Source organism: Eurytemora carolleeae, unplaced genomic scaffold (assembly GCF_000591075.1).
Source record: "Eurytemora carolleeae unplaced genomic scaffold, Eaff_2.0 scaffold906, whole genome shotgun sequence".
Classification (NCBI taxonomy): Eukaryota; Metazoa; Arthropoda; class Copepoda; order Calanoida; family Temoridae; genus Eurytemora; species Eurytemora carolleeae.
This window is the reverse complement of record NW_019396798.1, coordinates 1-23,879: the sequence shown is the minus strand read 5'-3', so window position 1 is coordinate 23,879 and position 23,879 is coordinate 1. Positions and strand designations below refer to the sequence as shown.

The 23,879-nt window shown below is 33.7% G+C and overlaps 4 protein-coding genes across 5 annotated transcripts; all 4 read right to left on the bottom strand.

Moving 5' to 3' along the window:
- Window positions 1-119: 119 nt before the first annotated feature.
- Window positions 120-15,532, bottom strand: LOC111708791 (probable C-mannosyltransferase DPY19L1). 2 transcript variants are annotated; one of them, XM_023482284.1, is made up of 24 exons: window positions 15,454-15,532; window positions 14,741-15,089; window positions 13,226-13,377; window positions 12,318-12,401; window positions 11,705-11,818; window positions 10,143-10,209; window positions 9,453-9,540; window positions 8,902-9,023; window positions 8,031-8,138; window positions 7,148-7,240; window positions 6,708-6,863; window positions 6,051-6,116; window positions 5,860-5,944; window positions 5,570-5,672; window positions 5,010-5,043; window positions 4,788-4,867; window positions 4,292-4,396; window positions 3,582-3,633; window positions 2,841-2,901; window positions 2,366-2,458; window positions 1,938-2,062; window positions 1,085-1,188; window positions 550-711; window positions 120-355 (listed from the first exon to the last, which is right to left on the bottom strand). In XM_023482284.1, exons 2-23 carry the CDS (start codon window positions 14,789-14,791, stop codon window positions 579-581), a joined length of 2,076 nt encoding a protein of 691 aa, XP_023338052.1. In that variant the 5' UTR covers window positions 14,792-15,089; window positions 15,454-15,532; the 3' UTR covers window positions 120-355; window positions 550-578. The 2 variants fall into 2 exon arrangements, with proteins under 2 accessions (XP_023338052.1, XP_023338051.1); XM_023482283.1 differs by having other exon boundaries at window positions 120-711.
- Window positions 15,533-16,227: 695 nt separating this feature from the next.
- LOC111708789 (NADH dehydrogenase [ubiquinone] 1 beta subcomplex subunit 5, mitochondrial-like) lies at window positions 16,228-18,543 on the bottom strand. Its single transcript, XM_023482281.1, has 5 exons — window positions 18,422-18,543; window positions 18,232-18,359; window positions 17,739-17,784; window positions 17,507-17,566; window positions 16,228-16,282 (listed from the first exon to the last, which is right to left on the bottom strand). Exons 1-5 carry the CDS (start codon window positions 18,517-18,519, stop codon window positions 16,243-16,245), a joined length of 372 nt encoding a protein of 123 aa, XP_023338049.1. The 5' UTR covers window positions 18,520-18,543; the 3' UTR covers window positions 16,228-16,242.
- LOC111708790 (mitochondrial import inner membrane translocase subunit TIM14-like) lies at window positions 18,524-20,178 on the bottom strand. Its single transcript, XM_023482282.1, has 4 exons — window positions 20,070-20,178; window positions 19,556-19,645; window positions 19,021-19,069; window positions 18,524-18,801 (listed from the first exon to the last, which is right to left on the bottom strand). Exons 1-4 carry the CDS (start codon window positions 20,151-20,153, stop codon window positions 18,665-18,667), a joined length of 360 nt encoding a protein of 119 aa, XP_023338050.1. The 5' UTR covers window positions 20,154-20,178; the 3' UTR covers window positions 18,524-18,664.
- Window positions 20,156-23,002, bottom strand: LOC111708788 (golgin subfamily A member 6-like protein 22; the record flags this gene model as incomplete). Its single annotated transcript, XM_023482280.1, is given in 6 exon segments — window positions 20,156-21,153; window positions 21,282-21,384; window positions 21,818-21,930; window positions 22,012-22,171; window positions 22,687-22,766; window positions 22,918-23,002. Coding segments are annotated over 6 exon segments (661 nt in total), but the record flags the coding sequence as incomplete, so codon positions are not given.
- Window positions 23,003-23,879: the final 877 nt, after the last annotated feature.

Sequence of the window (23,879 nt, the reverse complement as noted above, 5' to 3'; positions counted from 1 at the left end):
AAAACATGACGATTGAATAACAATAACAAAACAAAATGTAGAATTTTGGCACTAGAGAGAGATTCTTAGTTCTAAGCTAAACTGGGTCATTTTGTAAAAAATGCTTTTATCACTAAAACTGAACGATATATATATATTTGTAAACAAAACTCACCAGATATTTGTGTTAACAATTGAGATAAAAAAGTGTAAATTTTTGAAGTACTCATAAATTAATAAAATTATATCAAAATAGTTTCAAATTAAACTAAATTGTGGAATGATACAGATTACATTAGTATAAGGATCACTGACTTTTCACAAGTAGAAATATTGGCAAGATCTTTTTTCTCTTATTTGTGGGTAAAGTGTTAGACAAAAAGGACATTCTACTTGATCCAATTCTATCCAATTTTACGAATATTAAAGTACTTTAAAATTGCATGCTCTGTCAGAGTCAACTATCAACATTTATTATATTGTAATAAATGCAAAGTAGAGCTTATAATTTTAAATAATTTAAAAACTTGCATATTTCAAAGATAAAACCGAATCAAACAGAAAGCCCACAATAGGAATGTTGTGACTTATTCATCTATCTATCTATCTACTGAATGAGGTTTCGGACTGATATGAAGTGCTCTACGTATTTGAAGGATTTTATAATCTTGATTTTGGAAAACTTTCTTGAATGGTTTTCCATCTTTCCAGAGAACAGGGCACACAGCAGGCCTGGAATAAAAAGTGTTTCTTTCTTGAAATCAGTTCTTTAAAAAATCATAATAGATCTGGCAATAGACAATCAAAAATACGACTGGATGATATCTTTTCTTAAACATTTTAAAATGATGTTTGAAGTTTTGGAAAGCAATGAAAAGGATTACTTCAACCTTAAGATACAACCCCCCCCCCCAGCCAAAAATCTTTCTAATTTTCTCTCCAAGCTAATATTCAAAAATAGAAAAAAGATACTTTAGTATATAATTAACAATCCACACAAGTTCTTTAAATAAAATATAAAGACTTTGAAAATATTTTTCTGTACATTTTGCATTTAAACACCTCCAATCCTTCTTAAAAAGAAAGAAAAAATTGAATAGAATACCTCTGAATATTCTGAATATCCTCTAGATCCCAGAGCTCCGGTATAGCACATCCACCACGTTCTATACTTAAACACCAGCTCCTAGCTAGGACCAGATAATCAACCTTAACAATCAACCATCATATACAGAGCTCCAGTATACCACATACACCTCATAGACCACCAACCTTGATATCCTCCAGGAGTTTATAAACCTCCTTGAACTCCTACCTTAATATCCTCCAGGAGTTTAAAAATCTCCTTGACCTCCTACCTTGAAGTTCTCCAGGAGTTTATAAACTTTCTTGACCTCCTTACGTAATATCCTCCGGGAGTTTATAACCCCCTTGACCACCTACCTTGATATCCTCCAGGAGTTTATAAACCTCCTTGACCTCCTACCTTGATACCTTCCAGGAGTTTATAAACCTCCTTGACCTCCAACCTTGATATACTCCAGGAGTTTATAAACTTCCTTGACCTCCTACCTTGATATCCTCCAGGAGTTTATAAACCTCCTTGACCTCCTACCTTGATACCTTCCAAGAGTTTAAAAATCTCCTTGACCTCCTTCCTTGAAGTTCTCCAGGAGTTTATAAACCTCCTTTACCTCCTACCTTGATATCCTTCGGGAGTTTTTAACCTCCTTGACCACCTAACTTGATATCCTCCAGGAGTTTAAAAACCTCCTTGACCTCCTACCTTGATATCCTCCAGGAGTTTATAAACCTCCTTGACCTCCTACCTTGATATCCTCCAGGAGTTTATAAACCTCCTTGACCTCCTACCTTGATATCCTCCAGGAGTTTATAAACCTCCTTGACCTCCTACCTTGATATCCTCCAGGAGTTTATAAACCTCCTTGACCTCCTACCTTGATATCCTCCAGGAGTTTATAAACCTCCTCGACCTCCTTCCTGGAGAAGACCGAGTAAACTGTCTTGGTTCTCTCCCTCGAACCGACATCCTCGTAGTGAGGATGATTCACAATTGGTCGCTCTAAAATGATTTTCAGGATTATGATACAAAATCTAATTTTAAATGTTTTATTGCTATGAAGTTATAACTTTTGGTTAGGACAGCGCTTAGCCACGTCGACTTACTCAATCCAAAGTGTTAACTTTTGAATGATGAGTTTTTAAGTTTAGATACACAGGAAATCCACATAGAGGTAATCAAGAATTGATGCAAAAAAAATGCAGGCGCCTTAGATTACACCACTAGGGGACGAGAAACCGACTAAGCTCTGTTTAGAACAGATTCAAATTACTTTGATTTAGACCTCAAGGTAAATCAACTTACCAGTGGATAGCAGTAGGTTTGCCATTGTCGGCATAGGTCCCGCGAAAACAGCATTTGTCGGTGTATTCTTCATTATCCATTCAAACATCTCCTCTGTAATCAATATTTATTAGTTATTTTACTTTGTTTTTAATTAAATTGTATCTTCCAATCCAAGCTAAAACTATCTAAAATTGAAAAATCATATTATTAAATAGATTATATTGAATTAAAGTATCTGTTTGAAAAATAATACAATTCAAACATTTTTTGAGAAGAAAAAGGTCGAAAAACTCAGAAAATTATATTTAAATAAATTAATAATCCTTGCTTGTCAAAATATCGTAAGATAAGATAGGATCTGAAAACCCCCCATCGGGGCTAACTTCCCCATTGGGATAATTCATAAAACTTAAATTATTTCCAGTTAAGTGTGCCCCCACCCTCCACCCTTCCGGCGTAATATATTTAAAGTAATTGCAGAACTAAAACTAACCTAACTGCGGATCTGAATACTCTCCAATAATGTTCCACTGTTCTTTAATATTTTGTGCACCCTGAACAAATAACATTATATGCTTAAATATCTTAAGTATACTTTAAAATAAAAAAGCTTCACGATTAAATCCACAATAGTTTGGTTACCCCTGGATCCAGTGGTAAAATATCAACCAAACTACAGGGTTTCTTTTATGTTCTCAAATAAACAGACTGATCCTTAACCAAGAATAGGTTTAACAAAATTGTCCCAGAGGAGCTAAAATTTGCTTTTTTAGATCTATTAACCATTTTTAGTTTTTTGCTTTATCTATTCTTGTTTCAGGGCCACTGTGCACAATACACATTACACAACTTCAAGATTTCAGAACTTTTTTGCTATGAATCTCAGGATCAAGCATTGATCTCCTCTTATGCAGATCAAAGGATTAATTTTATTCCTTTACGCAGGGATAACTTTAATTGACAGATTTAGCATTTCTCCCCAAATTTACAAGTGTCCACATTGGATATCAAGATCAACGTTCAAGATTAATAATGCGTAACACAAACGCTCGTAAGTTTCAACATCAAAATTTATAATGTTAAAAAAATATTCGAGATATTTTACCTTGCAAAAAAATCATTAACCTTAAAAGATATATATGAGCTGGATCTGAATCAAACGGTTCCAAACATCTTGGATTGATTTAATAGTATTTCTTACTAGTAAGCTTTTCAGAAAACAGGAAACAATTACCTTAACACCCATACTGGCCAGCAGTACAACAATAAAACCGGTTTGTAACTCCCTAAACTCAATATTCTTAAATCAAATCTTTTAGTCAGGTGTTTAATGGTTTCATTTAAATTTTTATCATAAAATATGTTACATGTAGTAAAATTTTTTGCTGAATCTGTGGCCGAATTTAAAGAATTTGAGCGGCGGTTTAAATTTAAGCCGCGGTTTAAATATGGTTGGTTCCACTTAAAATTTTATCAAATGTTTCAAGATTTAAGCCGGTGCTTAATTTAAACCGGGTTTTGGCGGATTTAAACCGCTGCTCAAATTCTTTAAATTCCATCTCAGGACTTTTAAGTGAAAACCTAAGATTTAAAAGGGATAGAAAAACATTTGAACGGGAAAAAAGATAAGAATCTCGATGAACTTTCGGAACAACAAAAATTTGGGAGACGTTGACTATTGAAAATTGAAAGTTTACAATTTGTAAGTACGATGTAAATTGTAAATTGCATTAAAAAAGCCAATCGTCAAACTTTACAATCTTTGTTCTCTGCTCGTAACACCAGATGAATAGCGAAGTCACAGTTGAGCCACGTAGACTAAGTTAAGCCACTTCTATTCAGTTTGACCCGGTGCACAAAAAAGTGGGTTAACAACGTCTATGTGGTAAAATTATTTAATGAACTATTAAAATGCCTGGTAAACAAATCAGACTTAAGAATTGCCTGGAGTTAAGTTTGCTACAGGTTGGTAGAGCTGAGCTGATGAGGGTGGGAGATGCAAGCAGGGAGCTTAGAATACATAGTTGAGGAGTTAGAAACAGTTTCAGTCTGGATACACACAACTCAACATTTTACGATATTAAAACAAGAGCTGCGATTGACAATGCCAGTCCGAAATAAATTTAGCTTTTATTAGATGTACAAAAACTTCCCTTATTAAATGGGAACTGATCAGTGATCAGTGCTCATTTGCCACTTTTTTAAATTTCCATATATCTTTGCAACTTGATGTAGAACTTAACATAATTTTTCAAATTCAAATTACAGTGCGTAATAACTTCCAAAAAGATGTATCTTAAAACGGATATTTAGTGCTGCAGGCAACATTTTTGTAGTGCAGTTTCCAGTATTATGGCACTGGCTAAGAAGTTGGACTTTTTAGGTATATATATATAGACAAGTTGTTAAAATAATGTTAAATACATGTTAAATGTTGTTCCTCATGATCATAATTGCTAGAGCAGCGTAGGCAACAGCTTGCAGCACATTGTAAACAACAGCAGGGTCCACGGTTATAACCTAAATGATATGAAGAATAAAATATCAATATAATCATTGATATGAATTACGGGAATTTTTTTTATTTTTTATTTATTTATTTTCGCACAAAAAGGTTATGGTACAGATATATAAAGGTTATGATTATAAAAACAATAATTACCTCTTTTGACCCGTCAAATACTGATTTCATTGCCCTTTATACCAGGAGACAATAAGCCTTGTAAGAAGTAATCAATAAAAAAATAAGTTAATCTAAATGAAGTCTAAAATCCAAATTTTATCAAACATTGGTTGACTAGTTTTACCAGAAGTCAAGTTAAAATTGAAATTTTTTTTGTTGCCAACATTTTTTAAGCGACTTTCATTTAAAAAGGTTCTTGCCCGACTCACAACGGTACCCTTGAAACCTTAGTCTGGTCAACCATGTGAAATATATCGCCGCGTCGTGTATAGTTCGAACAATTTCCTCCATTGTTTCTAAAGAATGTATTCACAAAAGTCTTTTAAAGAGAAACCACAATTTAAAATGATCAATTTTCAAAGAGACAAACAACATACTGAATCTCGGTTTACACAAAGCTTTCATGGGAAGTGGAGTGAATCAGACATTCCACTCTTTAAATGGATGATCTCTTGAAATTAAGCCTGGTTGTAAAACTAAAAAATTCGATGAAATTTAGGAATTGAATAAAAAGTGTTAAGTTGTACTGTACAGCCTGCCTTGCTAATAGAAGAACGACAAGAATGACCGCTACAACAGCTGCTGGTAGTAGCAGGGTCAAACTGATCTTGTAGGGCATCTCCCAACCCAAGAAATCAAACTCTGATCAAAACATGTTATTTCATTTTTGATGAGAATATCACATAATAAAAATTATCAGCTGCAGATTTGATAAAACAAGACATGCTGAATTCTTTAGCAAAGACAAGCAAGAAAAAGGCTGAAATATGTTCATTATTTAGTCTCAAATATTTGATGACAAGATTTATTTGGTAAAACATATGTTTCCCTGCAGCACATGTATACAGCTGAGTGTTAAAGTTTTTGAAATCAGAAAACTTGGATTTGAAAATTTCAAAAACATGCGCATCATCCTGAAACAACAAAAATATGATTAAAACTCATGTGAACAACAAAATTATGAGGAGAGCGGGTATGAGGAAAATTCATGAATAAAAATTACTCTTGTAAATATAATACCTGGACTAGAAGCAACCTAGATAAAGCGAGTTTTGCTCCAACTGTCAGAACAAGAAATAGAACACCCTGAAGAAAACATTATCAACCATCAGATAGTGATAGTTGTCAGTTCTTTAACAAACAGCAATAAGAATATAAAAAAATAACCATTCGATAGCAAAAGCAAGTCCAACTTAAAACATAGCAAAATTGACAAAAACAATCGATTAAAAAACAAACAACATAAAAGGGACCAAATATTAGAGCAAAGAACAAAACAAACATCAATAAAGATAAGAATAACACTATTAATAACAATACAAATAAAAGTAACAGTAACAGTAACAATAACAGTAACAGTAACAGTAACAGTAACAGTAACAGTAACAGTAACAGTAACAGTAACAGTAACAGTAACAGTAACAGTAACAGTAACAGTAACAGTAACAGTAACAGTAACAGTAACAGTAACAGTAACAGTAACAGTAACAGTAACAGTGACCGTAACAGTAACAGTAACAGTAACAACAACAATTAACAAATGGCACAAACAATATAAACGTACAAGCAAAAAGCAAGAACAAGAATAGGACAAATAGACATATAGAACAAAGCAAAACCAAGAACAAAACCAAGACTGGATAAAGGCAAGAACAGGAAAAGTAACCCTGAGCAGACCTGAGTAGGAACCCGTAGAAGAGAAGGAAGATGGTTGAGCACTCCATCCAGGAGTAGGACTAGGAGAAGGGAGGAGAGCAGAGAGGAGAAGAACCAGGAGCAGAACAACATCTCGTTACCAAACATCAGGGCTACAGAGTGTAACAATCCTATCAACTTGAAGAAAACAATTATTTTCAGCTTTCAATGATGATGTAAAAGATGAAATTTTGAATAAATTCTTAATTCTCATTTATGATTGCCAATATAAAATCGAAATAAATTAATTGAATGTACTTCGCCCAGGTTTAACTGCACAAGGAAAGTTTGGATTCTGCCTATTACAAATGCACTGTTAAATCTACACGAAACTTCAACTTCTGTGCTCTATTAAAGTTGTTTAGAAAAACGACAGACAACATACTATTACTTTTATTATTATTATTTTATAAGATAGTTACCAGTGAAACTATAATACTAGAGAATACATCTTTATGCAGTAAACCCAAGATGTATAAAGAGAAGACTGCCGCACATTGTGTAAACAGCATAAACTAAAAATATATCTATTGAAAATCCAAAAAAAAAAACCAAATACAATTTGCAAAATAATGTTAGTAAGAAAAAGATTGTATTAATTCCAAAGAGTGAACTAAACATATGCAGGGGTGTATATTAATTGCGAGACTCAAATTTTTGCCTCCCCCCACCCCTTTCATAATCATATTTTTTTAATTTTAATAGTATAATGGAGCGTCTTGGTGCCCAAAAAAGGTTAACTTTAAGGTCCCCTCTGAGTTTTTTTTTAAAGCGTTTATAACTGTTTTTTGATTTGTTTTTTTGTGCGTGGTTTTTTCCCTTCCCTCTTCCCCCATTTCCCTTCCCTCCCACTTTCTCCCTTCCCACTTTCCCCCTCCCCATTTTCTGTTCCATCTTGCACCATATTCCCGTCACCTTTCTCCTATCCATTCCTTCTTCCCCTTTCCCGTCCCCCTTCCCCCTTTTCCCTTCCCCCTTTTCCCTTTTTTCTTCATTTTTTCCCCCAAACTCAATGAAAGGTCATATTTTTGACCCCCCCCCCGGGGGGGGGGAGGCAAACAGAAAAATATACACCGCTGAAAATATGTCTTTAGTCCAATACTTGAATACTTAAACTCGTGGTAGTTTTTATCAAGAAAATGTTATATTACTTTCATTATCTTTAAGTGAATCAAGTCAAAAGTTTGTGGATTTGCCCACAAAAAATCAAAATTGCTATGGATTTGTAACCTTGTGCTTATAATAATAAAAATACATTAATCAGTGGTAAAATTGGTTAAAAAAAGAAAATATTTAAATTTAAACCTGTGCAAACTGCCAGCAGAGTATAAAGGCGGAAGTAGAGAACGCTGTAGAGAACAGATTCTTCCAGTTCGGACAAACTGATCTTGTGGTTATACTGACAGACAAAATCTGGAATATGGACCAGCTGATCTTGTTGTAATACTTACAGACAGAATCTAGGGCCTGAGACCGGATATAAAGGGACTGTAAATGTAATTTGAAGTGACCCTCCATTCAAAGTTGGCAATCCCCCATTTACAACGGTACCCTTGAAACCTGAATCTGATAAAAAATGTGGCAGATACCATCGTATTTCTAACTTGGAAAAGTGTTTATTTCTGCGAGTTTCTCTATTGCTTCTAATAAACAAGAAAGACGCAAGTCACTTTCTCAGAAAACCGCAAATAAAAATTACATTTAAAAAAAAAAACATAGATATCTAATTAATACCTGATTACGGCAAAGCTTTCAAGGGCACCGTTGTAAATCAGACATTGACATCTTTGTATGTCCGGTCATTTGAAATTACGCTTACTTTACACTTTACAGTCCTTTAGATTAATAGTGAGAGGCAGTTGAACCTTGTAGACGTAGTTGAACCACTTCTCTTGCTAATAATTAACTTGAGCTGAAACTTCAAAATTGGATACACTTAATCCTGATCGCTTAATCTGAATATACACTGTGGAAACTTTTGATTCTCTTGTTAATCCTCTCGTTTGGATATCCTGCTGGGTTCCGACCAATGAGAATTCAGTACGTAAAATTTCCCGGCTTCTGATTGGCTGTTCGGTTTACGCAAACGACACTGTTGGTTGAAATTTAAACAATTACCTGAAGAAGGCAGATAGGAAAGTGATTTTCTGTAAAAGGTAGATAGGAAAATAATTACCTGTAGAAGGCAGATAGGAAAAGCAAAACTCTCTCTAAGAGGCGGAGTCCACATTACTCGGGTGCATTCGCCGTGGTTGAAAAAGAAACACAAGGAAGCAAGAAGACCTCCCATAATAGAATCTAACAACAAAATCAATTAAAAAGAACTAGACTGATTTTTCTTAAATGTACGACCATTTTTTTTAATTTATGATATTCATACAATAAACCTAAAAAGTTATGATTATTTATAAACTTTTGACAGATACAAAATAGTCATACAATCAGACACTGTTCCTGAGTGTTCAGTGTTCATCGACGTTTAGAAAGTATTTAAATTGAAAAACAAGGAATTACTCTGTTGAAAACTTACCATTGTACCTCTGATAAGTCCTATATAAAGGGAGTGTTCGCGAAAAATGAAAGGATGAGTCAGGCTGAATCACTATCTTCTAAAAGACGCACTAGATAAAAGTAAAATTAGATCGAATCCGACTTTTTAGGATTCAGCCATACAATTACTTCATTTTTCGCGAACAATACCTTTTAAAAAGCAAATATTGAATAAACCTGATAAATATACTCCAAGAATAAAGAGAATTGAAACTGTAGCACCAGCACACAACCATACAAAGGCAAGATAAAAGTGGGGAGGATCCTGAAAACATTAATGGGATTCACTTAGGATATTTGGAAATATGGGAACAGAACGACGATTACGAACTTTGTAAAGGAATTGAGTCTTTGCCACAAACTCTGATTTTTAAATCCTTATATCTTAACAACCCAATGTTGTAGACTTTAGATATTTCAAACTATGACTTCTGTTATATCAAACAATCAAAGTTTGAAATATCAAAGGTTTACATAATTTGGTTGTAGATATTTAGTTATTAGAAAATTGGGATTCGTTGCAAAGACTTAATTCCTTTCGACAAAAAAGGGGTTCTTCTCATTCAAGAGAAATTGAAATAAAAAAGTGTTTTAAATGTCTTTTTTCATGCATAAAATTAAAATTAGAGGAGCTACAAGGTTACAAAGTCATAACAGCAAAGTGGCATGAATGCCTTATTCTTCTGTCTGGTTTGCAGTAGCGTCATTGAAGGCCCTTTTTTAAACACAAGGCAAACTCAACGCCCTCCCCGTCCCCACCCCCGGGACTTTGTAACCTCGTAGTTCCTAGTTCCGATTATAATTAATTAAACACGTTAATTGTTTATCTGGTAAAAACTAAATAAAAAGTTTGATTATTAAGCTTACCTTTAATCCTTCACAGCTCTGAACAGGATCTAAATCCTTTCCTCTATTCACTGTCCAGCAAACTTCACTAAATATCAGAACATTAAGGTGACTGATGACGTTAATTCAAGTGATATTTCTGGATTCTCAGCTACACCCTTTAAACCAGTGTCTGAGGAAAAACAATGAAAATATCCTCGGTTAACTTCCAATAGTAATTATTCTATAAACGTGATTTACAGGTGCAGATGCAGCCGAGACAAAAAACCTAATTTACAGAAATAAACAATTTTTAAGTTGTAAAAACGACTGAATTTTCCTATTTTTGTTAGGAAAAAGATTTTATGAGTACCGTTGTCAAACGGACAAACCACGCTTTTGGAATGGAGTGCATAAAGTTTCTTTCAGTGCTTAGGATCCGGATCCGCTGGATCCGCAAGATTTTGGCTTCCTGGATCCAGATTTTCAAAAATATCCGGATCCACGGATTCAGATCAAATATCGAGCAAAAACTAAAAAAAATTGTCAGCTCTCAAAACCAAAATCTGAACTTTTGAAAAAAGAGAGATTATAAAATTTCATGATTTCTGAATGGTTCATCAAGTTTTAGCATAAAAATAAGCGAAACAAATAAGACACAAAACTTGAAAATTCTGCTTTTGTTAGAAAAATTCAGTAAACTTAGCGATCCATTTTTTTCCAATGCGGATTCAGGATCCGGGAACGGATCCGCATCTAGACCCGCATCAAAGTTAAATGGATCCTAAGCACTGGTTCTTTTAAACAATACGGATATAATCGGCTTTTAAAGAGTCTATCAGCAGTGTGTACAAATCTGCTTCTATCTCAATCCATATGTAATATTTATACAGATGTAAAACATTCAAAAGGTCTTAAGATTAGATAATTCAAATATTATCAATATAAAATTGTTTGAAGTCACAAGAATTGTAAACCCGTTAAACCCAATTAGAATGTAAAACCTAATAAGGCACCTGGAAAATAAAATTTTATTAGTCATTAGGAATTTATTTTTTATTTTGAAGTATATTTCAAACTAAGAATGATTTACAGAACTGTGAGAACATAAAATATAAATAAACTTCATCTAGTTAATTCCGTAATCCGTCCTCCCACAACCATAAAATTAAATTTTAAACAATTTAAAGAGGGATATTCCAAGTTCACAACGTTACGCATAGAACCTTTGAATAATAATCGAGGACGGAGAACTCGGTGTATATATCTCTTGAATGCTCAATAAAGTGCACACATATTAAAGTGTACGCTAGCGTACCGTGTGAACTCACAACAGATGACGTCACATTTAGGACTGGAAAATCTAAATAATCTTAACACGCGGTTGTCTAAAATTTGAAAGTGAATATTTACATCTACTTCTAGAAAGTAAGTATTAAAATTCCTTGAATTCAAGAAAAGTCTGCCGTCGTTGATCAGCTAAAGGTTTAAAGGGTACCGTTGTGGATCGAGGATGCCCCTCTTGAAATGGAAGGTTGGTTGAAATTAAGCGTACAGTATAACCCCCAAAACCAAAGTTTCTAATTACACTGAAATGAATTTACCTTAACAGTCCTAGATTGTTAAAACCTCTGTAGAGGGCTCCGACCACTAACTCTGGATACAAGTTAAACCTCTTGAGTGTGTTTATTGTATCCGGATACTCAGTCACATTATTCCTGACAGGAAAATATTAATATTTTATAAATTTTTAGGCTAGGCTGTACAGCTTGTACAGGCCCAACTACTTACTAGGTTTTCTTTTACATTGAAAATTTAAAATGTCTGATCTCTCATACACAGCTTACTATTAAATAGAACATATCTAAACTCATTAAAAAAATTAGTAAAAAGTTTGAAATTTTTATTTTTTATTTTATTGAATTAAACTTTAGGATAATAAAAGAATTAAATAAAAAGTACTCTGATTCACCAATGATAAAATTCCGCGTTTTTATTTATTGAAATCTAATATCTATATAATAAAACAAGACATTCGTATATATATATATATATTTGGCCTATAGCCGGCCAAACGGCTGGACCGATTGGACTAAAGAAATTGTAGACACTCAGGGGTGTTACAGGCTAAAAAAACGAAATATTTTTTCTAAATTTTTTATTCATGGGCAACGCCGAGCCCTTCAATTAGTATAATATATGACAATATATTTTTACCTGTAAAGTTTATAAACCCCCTGAGTCAATGATTCAGAGGAAACAATAGTTTTAAAGTAAGAATAGTACAGACCCATCTCAGTCCTACCAATACAATAAATCTAACAAGTTGAGGGGGATAATACAGGTATTCTTGTTCATCGTTTTCCTTCTTTTTAAAAACTTAAAATAATAAAATGTAAAAGATTTTAAAACTGTAATAGGTTGAAGTTTGTTTTAATAATATTTTAAGAAAAATTATGCAAAAACGATCGTTAAAACTACACTTATTTAAATCGATCCTTTTTGGATCTTTCTTTGTTTATTAATCGTATATTTTCTGTCAGAATTTGGAATAGTGTAAAAAATGCAAATCTTTAGAAAAAACATTGTCTTTCTTACGTCATGCGAAATGAATTTTTTTTTTGGCAAAACACGAACCAACTTAATTCATATCACTAAATACAGGGCTTCAAAAAAGGAAATGACGGAGTCTATTTAATTATTACACACATAGATGCATGCAGCGGTAAACTGGGGTGTTTTTTAACCAGAGCTGGGAACTTTTGAATGGTGGATATCGGGTTTATTACTTGATCTCCTCTTTTTCTTAATCTTGAGATTAAATAATGTTTGTTCTCCTCTTGTTATTAATCTCCAAATTAATTAACCGATCGGGATTAAGGATATCCCATTCTTAAGTTCCCAGCTCAAATTCTTTAAGATGCCATAAAAAGACTTTAAGCTGGAAAATTGAATTAAATTAAGCTAAAGGTTACCATCAAGTCTCATCATTTGAGAGTAACTCCTTAGCTTTCTAGAAAATCAATTGACCCCCTGATTCCTGATTGACAGATCGAAAATTTTCTAGGCCGCATTTTATAAATACTCTATAATCTTTACAAGATTTCCTTAAATAGATTTAATTCCTGAAAGTCATTTCTCTCTCCATATTTGACAAATGGCTAAAATGTCGATCATTCTCGAACAACGAGGACACGTGGTAGTGGTTTACCCCTCCAAGTACAATTGCTAACAGAACAACCAGACATTTATTTCCGGTACTCCAGTGGGGCTCCTCCTGTACAATATACGATATAATAAAACTGTTTAAAGGGACTGTACGCGTAATTTCAAGTGGCCCTCCATGCAAAGAGGGCAATGCCCGATTTACAACGGTATCCTTAAAAGCTTTGTCTGATCAAGTATGCATAAAATCTTAATATTTGTAATTTGTTTGTGTGGTTTCTCTACAAAAGTGACTAGCGCATTTCTACTGCAGGAAAAGATATAGAAAAACTAAAATATCTTCCAAATTACTGATTGGATAAAGGTTTCAAGGACACCGCTATGAATCGGGCATTGCACTCGATCTGTTGCATCAAGGATCATTTGAAATTAAGCTTACAGTCCTTACAATCAGATACGTCTCATCTGTTAATCTAAATAAAAATTCTCCTCTTGACCCATAACGCTACATTGATCATCTTTATTTAAATTCCTGGGATCTTTATGGATAGTGAGAAGTATAGTTGAACTACGTAGACTAATTTGAACCCCTTATCTCTAAGTTAAACTGACGACCCACAATAGAAGCGGGTAAAATACGTTTACATGGTTCAAATAGATCTACGTAGTTCAACTACTTCTCGCTATTCATTAAATCTGGTCCCAGGAGAAATGGGACTAAGGAGAGAGGAAAAAAGATTGTTATTATTATACTGTGACGTATTAGGACAGTCCTAGAACTAGTTTTATTGTAAACAAACTTCAGTTTTAGAAGCCATGTAAACACTGTGTTTTCAATCTTTTTTTACTGTAAACAATGAAAGCTGCCCTTATGCGACACAGTAGAACGACCACAACCCATTGCTTAATTAATTAGTTAAATTATTAAACAATAATAATAAAAGGTGAAGTATAATTCGTAGGTGCAGAATTTTTGATGATTGTGATGTTGATAATCCCAAAAATTGATAAATCCAGTTCCTACGCCAGCTTTAACTGCAGATTTGATTAAATAGAAACCTATTCTAATTTGAAAATGACTTGAGTAATTGGATTCTTTTCAGACCTCTTCAAATCAAACCAAATCAAACCAAATCAAATCAAATCAAATCAAATCAAATCAAATCAAATCAAATCGAATCGAATTAAATTGAATTTAATTGAATCGATTCGAATCGAATCGAATCGAATCGAATCGAATCGAATCAAATCAAAATCAAATCAGATCAAATCTTTTACAAGAATGTGATGTTCGTAACCCAATGATAATAAAATATTAAAATAGTAAATCCTTCCGATTTATAAAGAAATACTATAAAGAACAATAACTAAATAAGTTTAAACAATTTGCTCAACTTTGCATTATTTTGTATCAAATATTCTTTAAGCTGAAAGTTTTGCAAATCAATTAAAACTTTTTAAATTTGTTTTCTTACCTCTTTTAAATTTAATTTTACATGAATCTTTTTCTTCTTTTCTTTCACCATTTTGTCTGAAACAACCTAAATAGACTAAAGGGAAAAGGTTGGATGTTATTTTGTTTATACATATAAATCTACATTTAGAGATTGATTAAAAAATTTAAAATAATGATAATGTATCACACCGTGAAGGGGTACTTATTCTATTGTAAATTACATCATAGTCATGTTAAATATCTGAACAATCCCGTTAAGATTCTCTTCTACAGTTCTAATCTCGGAAGTTGTTTGATTCAATATTCTGCTTGTTGTTTGCCATCGACATACGGAGATACTCAGCTGAGTGCTCGTGAGTGTACCAACCCTAAACAATAAATTTTTCTTCAAAATAAAAAATGTATCTTTATACCTGTCTTCTGCTATTATAAGTATAATAAAAACTCACAAAAAGATTTTTAAATAACTTTTTGGCAAATCTTTAAGAAAGGAACTGAGTCTTTGCCACAAACTCTTATTTTCTTATTCCCAGATATTTGCAATCTAATGTCATAGACCTTAGGTATGAATTTTGTTTTATCAAATAATTTAAGGTTTAAATGTCTAAAGTTGCAAAGACAGAGATTAGAAAATTTGAGTTTGTATCAATGACTGAATTCCTATAAAAAGACAAAATGACTTTTGTGGAACATCCTTGTTTCAGAAATTTGTTTGATTTTTCTTAAACTCACCTTGTAATCTCCCTTAACCTTCATCTGCCTGTGAACTTCCTTCTTCAGCAAATACATTCTTTGCTTTTTTATAGTAGATATGAAAGGGACTGTATCCTCCCACACACTAAACAGTTGATATGAAAGGGACTGTATTCCAACCACACACTACAAATGGTAGATATGAATGGGACTGTATTCCTCCCACACACTATACAGTAGATATGAAAGGGACTGTATTCCTACCACGCACTATATAGTAGATATGAAAGGGACTGTATCCTCCGACACACTATATAGTAGATATGAAAGGGACTGTATCCTTCCACACAGTATATAGTAGATATGAAAGGGACTGTATCCTCCCACACACTATATAGTAGATATGAAAGGGACTGTATCCTCCCATACACTACATAGTAGATATGAAAGGGACTGTATCCTCCCGCACACTATATAGTAGATATGAAAGGGACTGTATCCTTCCATACACTATACAGTAGATATGAAAGGGACTGTATCCTCCCATACACTATATGGTAGATATGAAAGGTACTGTATCCTCCCACACATTATATAGTAGATATAAGGGAGTGTATCCTCCCATACACTATATGGTAGATATGAAAGAGACTGTATCCTCCCACACACTATATAGTAGATAAGAAAGGGAGTGTATCCTCCCATACACTATATGGTAGATATGAAAGGGACTGTATCCTACCACACACTATATAGTAGATAAGAAAGGGACTGTATCCTCCCATACACTATATGGTAAACATGAAAGGGACTGTATCCTCCCATACACTATATAGTAGATATGAAAGGGACTGTATCCTCCCACACACTATATAGAATATATGAAAGGGACTGTAGGCATAATATCAAGTGATTCTCCGTGCGAAGATGGCAGTGCCTGATTCACAACGGTACCCTTGAAACCTTTATATGATCAATAATTTGGAATATATCGCGAGTTTTTCATGTGAAATTGAGGGTCACATAAGTAGACAAACCTCAATTGAAATTTTTTTTTATTATAAACTTGATGACTAATTCATACTTTTTTTTTAAAAGAGATTTTTTTGTCCCCAGGACATGATCGGGTTGTTACGATCAAATCTCGGAATTTTTTCTATTGCGAAAGTTTGGTGTTTTCTGGGTTTTTATATTGATCTACCAGGGGTTGTAATCTGGCAGCACATTCATCCATCCACGCTTCATTCATTCTGAGAAGAGGGTTGACAAGATTCCAGCTGCCTAAGATTCTTCTTAGGCCTGAGAATATAGAGTGCAGGAATCCTTCTGATATACTGGAATGAGGCCCGGGTGCCGTACTGATAGGAAACATCACACTCATTGCTCCCTAACATCTGTAAGCCCGGATTGGATACCCCCAGGTACCTATAGCTGGCAACCATAGACTCTCCCTGCTTGTCCACCATTCCTCTCTTCATTGTCATTCACTTGGATCAATCCCACTTGAAGCTTCTTTCTTGTTGAGCAGAAAGCACGCACCCTTTCGCTGCGAGAGTTTTTGACAGCCGCCCCTCTGTCCTCCTACATCCGTCAGGTGGTCATAACTGCTAAACCAGATGTCGGCTTCAGATGTTTTTGAAACCACAGGTTTGTGTGGAGTACGGGAATCGAACCCGTGAACACCAGCCTGGACACCAATCCAGTTACTGGCTGTGGACAAGTGTGCTTAACTTCAGTGATCTAACGAGAACTGGTGTCACACACTCTCCACCCCACCCCACAAATCTCCACCCCACCCCACCCCACAATTCATACTTGATCAAACAAAGCTTTTAAGGGTACCGTTGTGTGAATCGGTGTAGTTTTTTGTTTTGTAACAAATTGGAGATTTTTTATTTTAATATTTTTTACAAAATTAATCTTAAGCCACTAGTAATTGATACATACCGAACATCTTTCCAATAGCCCCCCCCCCCCAGGAAAAAAAACTAATATGCAGTTCTGAACATAGCCTAATCTAGTAACAATCTATTTTAAAGGTTGGGAAGCGAGGTCAAAATATATTTTGGTATTATTTATTCTTATAACTTACTATGAAAGATGGGCTTCATATTTCTCCTGATAGCTCGTGAAAATATATTTGCATAACCATCTAAAAATACATAATAAATGTTAATATTTATGATCATAAGATTACATCTTTGCCACGATTTTTGCCGTCTTGACATCTTTTGGATAGAAACAAAATAACTTTATCAATACAATATACATATAATATACATTACATAGATATAGAAGTCCCTTGGACACACTGCTGAAATTACCTGGTTAAGGGATGTTTATGGTATTCGTATTCCTTGGGAACATAACCTTTAATATTAACGCTTTACAACAAGAAAACACAAATTTGATATTTTGAATAAATGGGACTGTAAGCGTAATTTCGAGTGAACCTCCATGCAAAAATAGCAATGTCCGATTTGCAAATGTACCCTGAATACTTTGTCTGATCAAGTGTGTATTAGATATTTTTTGTTTTTGTTTCTTTAAACTGTTCATTTTCATTATTTTTTTGCGAAAGTGACTGGCGTATTTCTTGCTAATAAGAATTATTGTAATGGAGAACATTCAGAATGAAACACTTTACGAGTATCTTACAATTTTTTTTTTTTATCAAATCATGGTTTCAAAGGTACCGTTGGAAATCGGGTATTGCCCTCTCTGCATGGAGGGTCACTTGAAATTAAACTTACAGCCCCTTTAATGAAAACTTATTTGTAATATCTGCTGAGGGATTTAAAAATGTTGAATGCGTTCCTTCAGGAATAGGTTTAAGTACAGCTGGGCCCTGAAGAACGTTGGCAACAGTTACAACAACAGCAATGGGTACAGCGCCGAGCATGAAATAAAAGTGCATATTGTCCTTGAAGATCTCGTAGTTCCATCTAAACAAAATTTTATCACGTTATTTAAAGAAAAGGATAAAAATAAATGATAAAATTGTTACCTTGAGGGTCGGTTCTGGGCAATGGCATGTCCTCCACCGAATCTGACCGGGGTTTTTAACACACCCTTCAGGTTTTGCAGGCGGGAGAGGATCGCCATTTTCTTTTCTGAAAATACGATAAATCCTCAAATTTGTTTTCACAGTATGAATATCAGTGTAAATAAATCCGCCAAAGAAGAAGCAGAACGCCGTATAAAAATAATCAGCGCTGCCACAAATTACAAAAACTTAATTGAATAAAGATTATTTGTCTAAAAAATCCTTTGCTTCGTTTATTTTTGCGGCAAGGTAGGGAGAGCCCCCTCGGTCAGGATGGTTCAAAATCATGATCTTCTTGTGAGCTTCGCGAATTTTCTTGATATTAGCACCAGGGTTTACACCTGAAACAGATAGAAAATAAAAGATACATAAAAAACTATGTATCTAAGGAACCATCTTGTTTCTCAGATAACAATTTTTAGAGCACTGGTAGTAAATTGTTCGTGTTTATATCAGCCTAGAACTTATGTTCACTATACATCTAGACATATCTTATTATTAGGCTCATAAGCCTCTAAGATATTTTCCATCGTTATGTAGAAAAGTGTTGTATAATTTACCTAGGATTAGAGCTGCTTCTCTTTTGTTCATTTTCGGATCAAATCCACCCTAAAGGAGAAAACATAGGTTTTTTCTCCGAATAATTTACTTCAAAGTAAAAAGCATAAATTGATAAACAATGAATTGCGCAATCATTAATTTATTGAATATTTTTATCAAAATAAAAGCTGTTTATTATGAAATTTACTACAAGTGTGAATATTAAACATTTTCATAGATATACAAGTTTGAAGTTTAAAATACTTTGCAACGTTTCAAATCATAAGACTTCATGTCACTTTATGTCACTTTATACTGGTTTTGATTTTTCATAAAACAATGAGATATTATTATCAAAGCAGAGTTAAATGCCTGGAACTTAAATGGCCTGATATCTAAGGATTGATCGCATTATTATTATTATTATGCAAAGAAAAATATGAGCGTGACACAAAAAAAGTTCAATAAAAAAATTATCTTTTAAAACTTTTAAATATATCAAATCATCAAATCATCATGTTTAGGAATTGCTTTGGGCTCCCGCATATAACCTACCTTATGATATTTAGAGTTAGCCCATGATTCTGAATCCAGCTTGGGCATCGATGGCATTGTTCTCATTGCCTCCTCAACCTTCTGCGCCATCTTAATTTAAAAAAAAATAATAATAACCTGAGATAAAAATCCATTCCATTTTGAATTTTGATGCAGATCCGGATCTTGAGTTCATCCTGCAAAGAAATGGACCCAGAACCAGATCATATATATTTAATAGATTGAGGGGCTGTTAAGTGAAAGTCTAAGCGTAATTTCAAGTGACCTTCCATGCAAAGATGGCAGGGCTCAACTCACAACGGTACCCTTTGTCTCATCAAGTATCAATTGGATATTGAATTTTAAAATTTTTTTAATTGTGGTTTCACTTTAACCATGAAAAAAATATCATTCACATTTTTAACCAGATAAACGGTTTAAGGGTACCGTTGTGCATCATACATTGCCATTTTTGAAAAGGCCTCTTGAAATTTTTCCGAAAAAAAAACCCTTATAAATTTTCTAAAAAAAATACCTGTGGAGCTGATCTAGCAGCATATCTACCCGCGAACCCTACAGCAGCCATACCTAGCCCAGCCAGTATAATAGAGGAACCCATTCTTCTGTAATTTAATTATATATTAAAGGTTTATACGGTCATAACTAAATAATTTTAAACACACATACAAAAATGTAAGTTTCTACAAAACTGTCTGAAGAAAGGCATTTTTAAAACACTTTTTTTTGGTTTAAAAGAAGAGAATAATTTTTGTTTTTAAATAAAGCGAAAAAAATGATAATCTTAACAGATGTTAGTAAAAAATAATAAAATGATGATTTAACAGTATAATTTGCTAAAAGCTTAATCATAAGTTTATGGGTTATAACAAAACAGGTTCAACCCAACTGCGCAAAGGGAGAAATGAACAAAAAGAAAAGATAATAAAGAATAATTAGGTAGAATAATGACAATATGAAGCGTGTTGGTTCCAAAAAATATCACATTAATAAACAAAAAATTAAATCACAGTCACTTCCAGGGGTAAACATTTTCTACAGAGATTCTTCAGAGCGAATGAGAAGTGCAAGACCAATTCCGATTCTTAATATGCGTAAAATGCTTTAAATAGTTTGTCAACATTATGCTAAAATAATTATTGTGGAATGGTGTTTAAGAAAACTGTATGCCCCTTCAAATAGTTTCTTCCGTGTTTTAAACTGCTGAGAAAAATAGATTGATTGTATTCTAGTAGGAATTCTGAGACCACAAAAATACAAGTCTGAGGTATTTAAAGAGCACAGATAATCTGTGATCGCTCAACAAAATATTTAAGGTACGATATTGGAAGGAATGGTTTCGAGAATAAATGCTTTAAAAAACTATGCGCGATATCCTAACAAAAAGTCAATAGAAAATGCGTCAAATAATAAATTTTCACATAAACTCCAAAAAAATGAATATACTTTCATAAAAATCTATATATAAGATTTAGATTTATCTATTTGAGTAGCTGACTTATCTCTTCTGTCGTCTTTATATAATAACGCTTCAAGGATTCATCCTCAAACGTTTCCATATTTTTCGGTTCTTGGTTTCTGCCAGCAATATTCTTCAACTCCTGGTAAACGCGAAACAAATGTTCTTATTTATTTTTCAAATAAAAACGTGGATTTTGAAATAAATTTTTTGTTATTTGCTAAGATTTTACCATTATGCCGTATGATACTTAAGTTTTTTGTTCCGTTCCTGTGTGAATTGATCCCGCATATTCCCGAGTTCCTGTTCAACCTCTCGTTCCTTCGCACTATATGCCTGTTCCATTCGCTCCCTCAATCGTTCCAAGGTTGACCTAGTGTTTGATCGTAAGAACTAAGTTTTAAAGGGACTATAGGCTCACAGTTCTGTCGACTTAATTTTGAATGGGTAAACATTTATAGATGGATCAACATATCCGATTCATAACAGTACCCTTTAAACCATCGTCAAGGACGAATGAGATATCCTTACTTTTCTAGTAGAAATTTGACCATAATCCATTGTGGTTTATATTATAAATATGACTTGCAGAGCAAATACAGAAAATTGTCCGTATTTAAGACTTTCCAGCAAAAAAAAAAACTAAGTATTTTTCCTTCTGTTTCTCGAATAGAGGTTAACGTTGTAAATCGGACCTGCCATGTTTTAAATTGAGGGCCGCTAGAAAATAAGTCTACAGTCAGTCCCTTTAAATGTAAGTAATAGTCACCAAAATATAAAATAAAAAATTACAAAAAGGATCTTACTTGAACTCTGTCTCTAGTCTATTATACTCCTGCTTGTAATGGTTCTCCTTCAGCTCAACATGACGTTGATATTTCCGAACCTTAGACTTTAAACATCGATACTTATCAGAGATCTAAACAAAAATAAATTATATTTGATATTTGCTTCCATTCTACTAATATAACAATATTCCTCAGGGATATATTCTATGTACCTCATCGAACTCCTTCCTCTCCTTAATGTGGGTCTCCTGTATACTCCTGACCTCCTGCTCCCACCGCTGTGCCATCCCTGCCATCTCCTGCCGCGTGTTTTCCGACTCCTCTACCCTCCTCGCCAACTCCTCCCTCAATAGTTCTATATCTCCTTTACTCCTAAGAAAATAAAATTTCATGTCCGGATTCATATCAGAATTCATGTCTGGATTCATGATAGTGTTAATGACAGGATTCATGTCAGGGTTCATGACAGGATTCATGTCAGAGTCCATGTCAGGATCTTTCCCAAAGGCAAGATACAACATTCTACTTCTCTTGAAGCAAAATCAAATCATTCTACACCCACACCCCAAAATTGAAGTGACTATACTAAATCAATAATGAAGTGAGGTCTTACGATTTGTAATTTTTGCTATTTTCCACTTGATTATTCAAAAGAGTCTACAAGAAATTTTAAAATTTAAATCGACATTATTTGAACTGTTAACAATAATAAAAAACGCGCGAAACTAACAATTTCGAAACTTTTTCCCCAATTACGGCATTTCCCTTGCTCGGTGAGGATAAAAAGGCTTGAATAGGCTCGACTGATTCTGATTAGTACAAATCTATTGACCTTGGAAACCTACTTATAGAAAATAAACAATATCAGAAAAGATAAAAAGCTTTACTTTAGTGAGTCTATAATTCGATTTTTATCTTCCAACACACGCTTCCATTTCTTCAGAGCCAGGCCATATTCAGTTTCAATCTAAAAAAAAATATTCAATAACTACGTGATTTCTTATCAAATGTTTCACATAAAAAGGGCAACAACGAGAGGTTGTATCTATCAGAGGTGAGGGGGGCCAAAAAAAACGAGACCAAAAAACTTTTACTAAATAAGAACAATTTCTTTTAACCTTATCAAGTTTGTTTTCCGCTTCATTTCTATCCTCCTCACTCTTCTTTACTCTCTCCTCCAACCTTCCAACCTCATCCTCATACCTTTAATAAACAGGGGGTTTTATTCTCTGTAGCAGTAATTCTACCCCCTCCCCCAGAACAAAAAATGGAATAAGTTCAGTTGGATCTTAAAACTTAAATTAACAGTTTTTGGTCCATTTTTCTTTCCTTCTTACAGATTTAACAGGATGATTTAAATTTCAAGAGAGCTTGTTTAATAAAAAAAAAATCAGCAAACCGACAAATTAACACAAAAATCCACAAAGAATAAACCAAAAATTGAAAAACCAATTTAAAATTGAAGAACAAGAAGAGAACCAACCAATGATCAAACAAATTAATGAACCAACCAATAAACAATTCAGCCAATCAAAGAAGTAATCAACCAACCATACAACCGGCCATTAACCAATCAATCAATCAATCAACCAACTAATCAATCACAAATCAATCAATGAATAAACCAATAACCAGCCACGCCGATCATCAAATAATAAAATTAACGCAACCAACCAATAAATCCACTAACATTCTTAAAAATAACATGGGAATCAATCAACAATTCTAAGTTTATAAAACTAATACTTAAAATGTATAGCAACTAGGACAGAATCCTAAAATGGACAGGATTGGATTAAACAAAACATTCAATCAACATTGCTGTGGTCGGCAGCTCCTGGCTTATCATGGCCCACAACAGGCTCATCAAAAATCCAGTGTAAAAACTTCCTTTCTCCTCCGAAACTTTTTATAAAAACATCTCAATCTCAATTAAATTTCCTAAAATGATCATCCTTGGTTTATGTGTCTCGTGCTTCATTGGAATTAAAAAAGAAGTATGACAGAAGGAGATGGATTCAAAAATGAATAAAATATGTAACCAACCAACCAACCAACAAACCAACCACCCACCCAACCA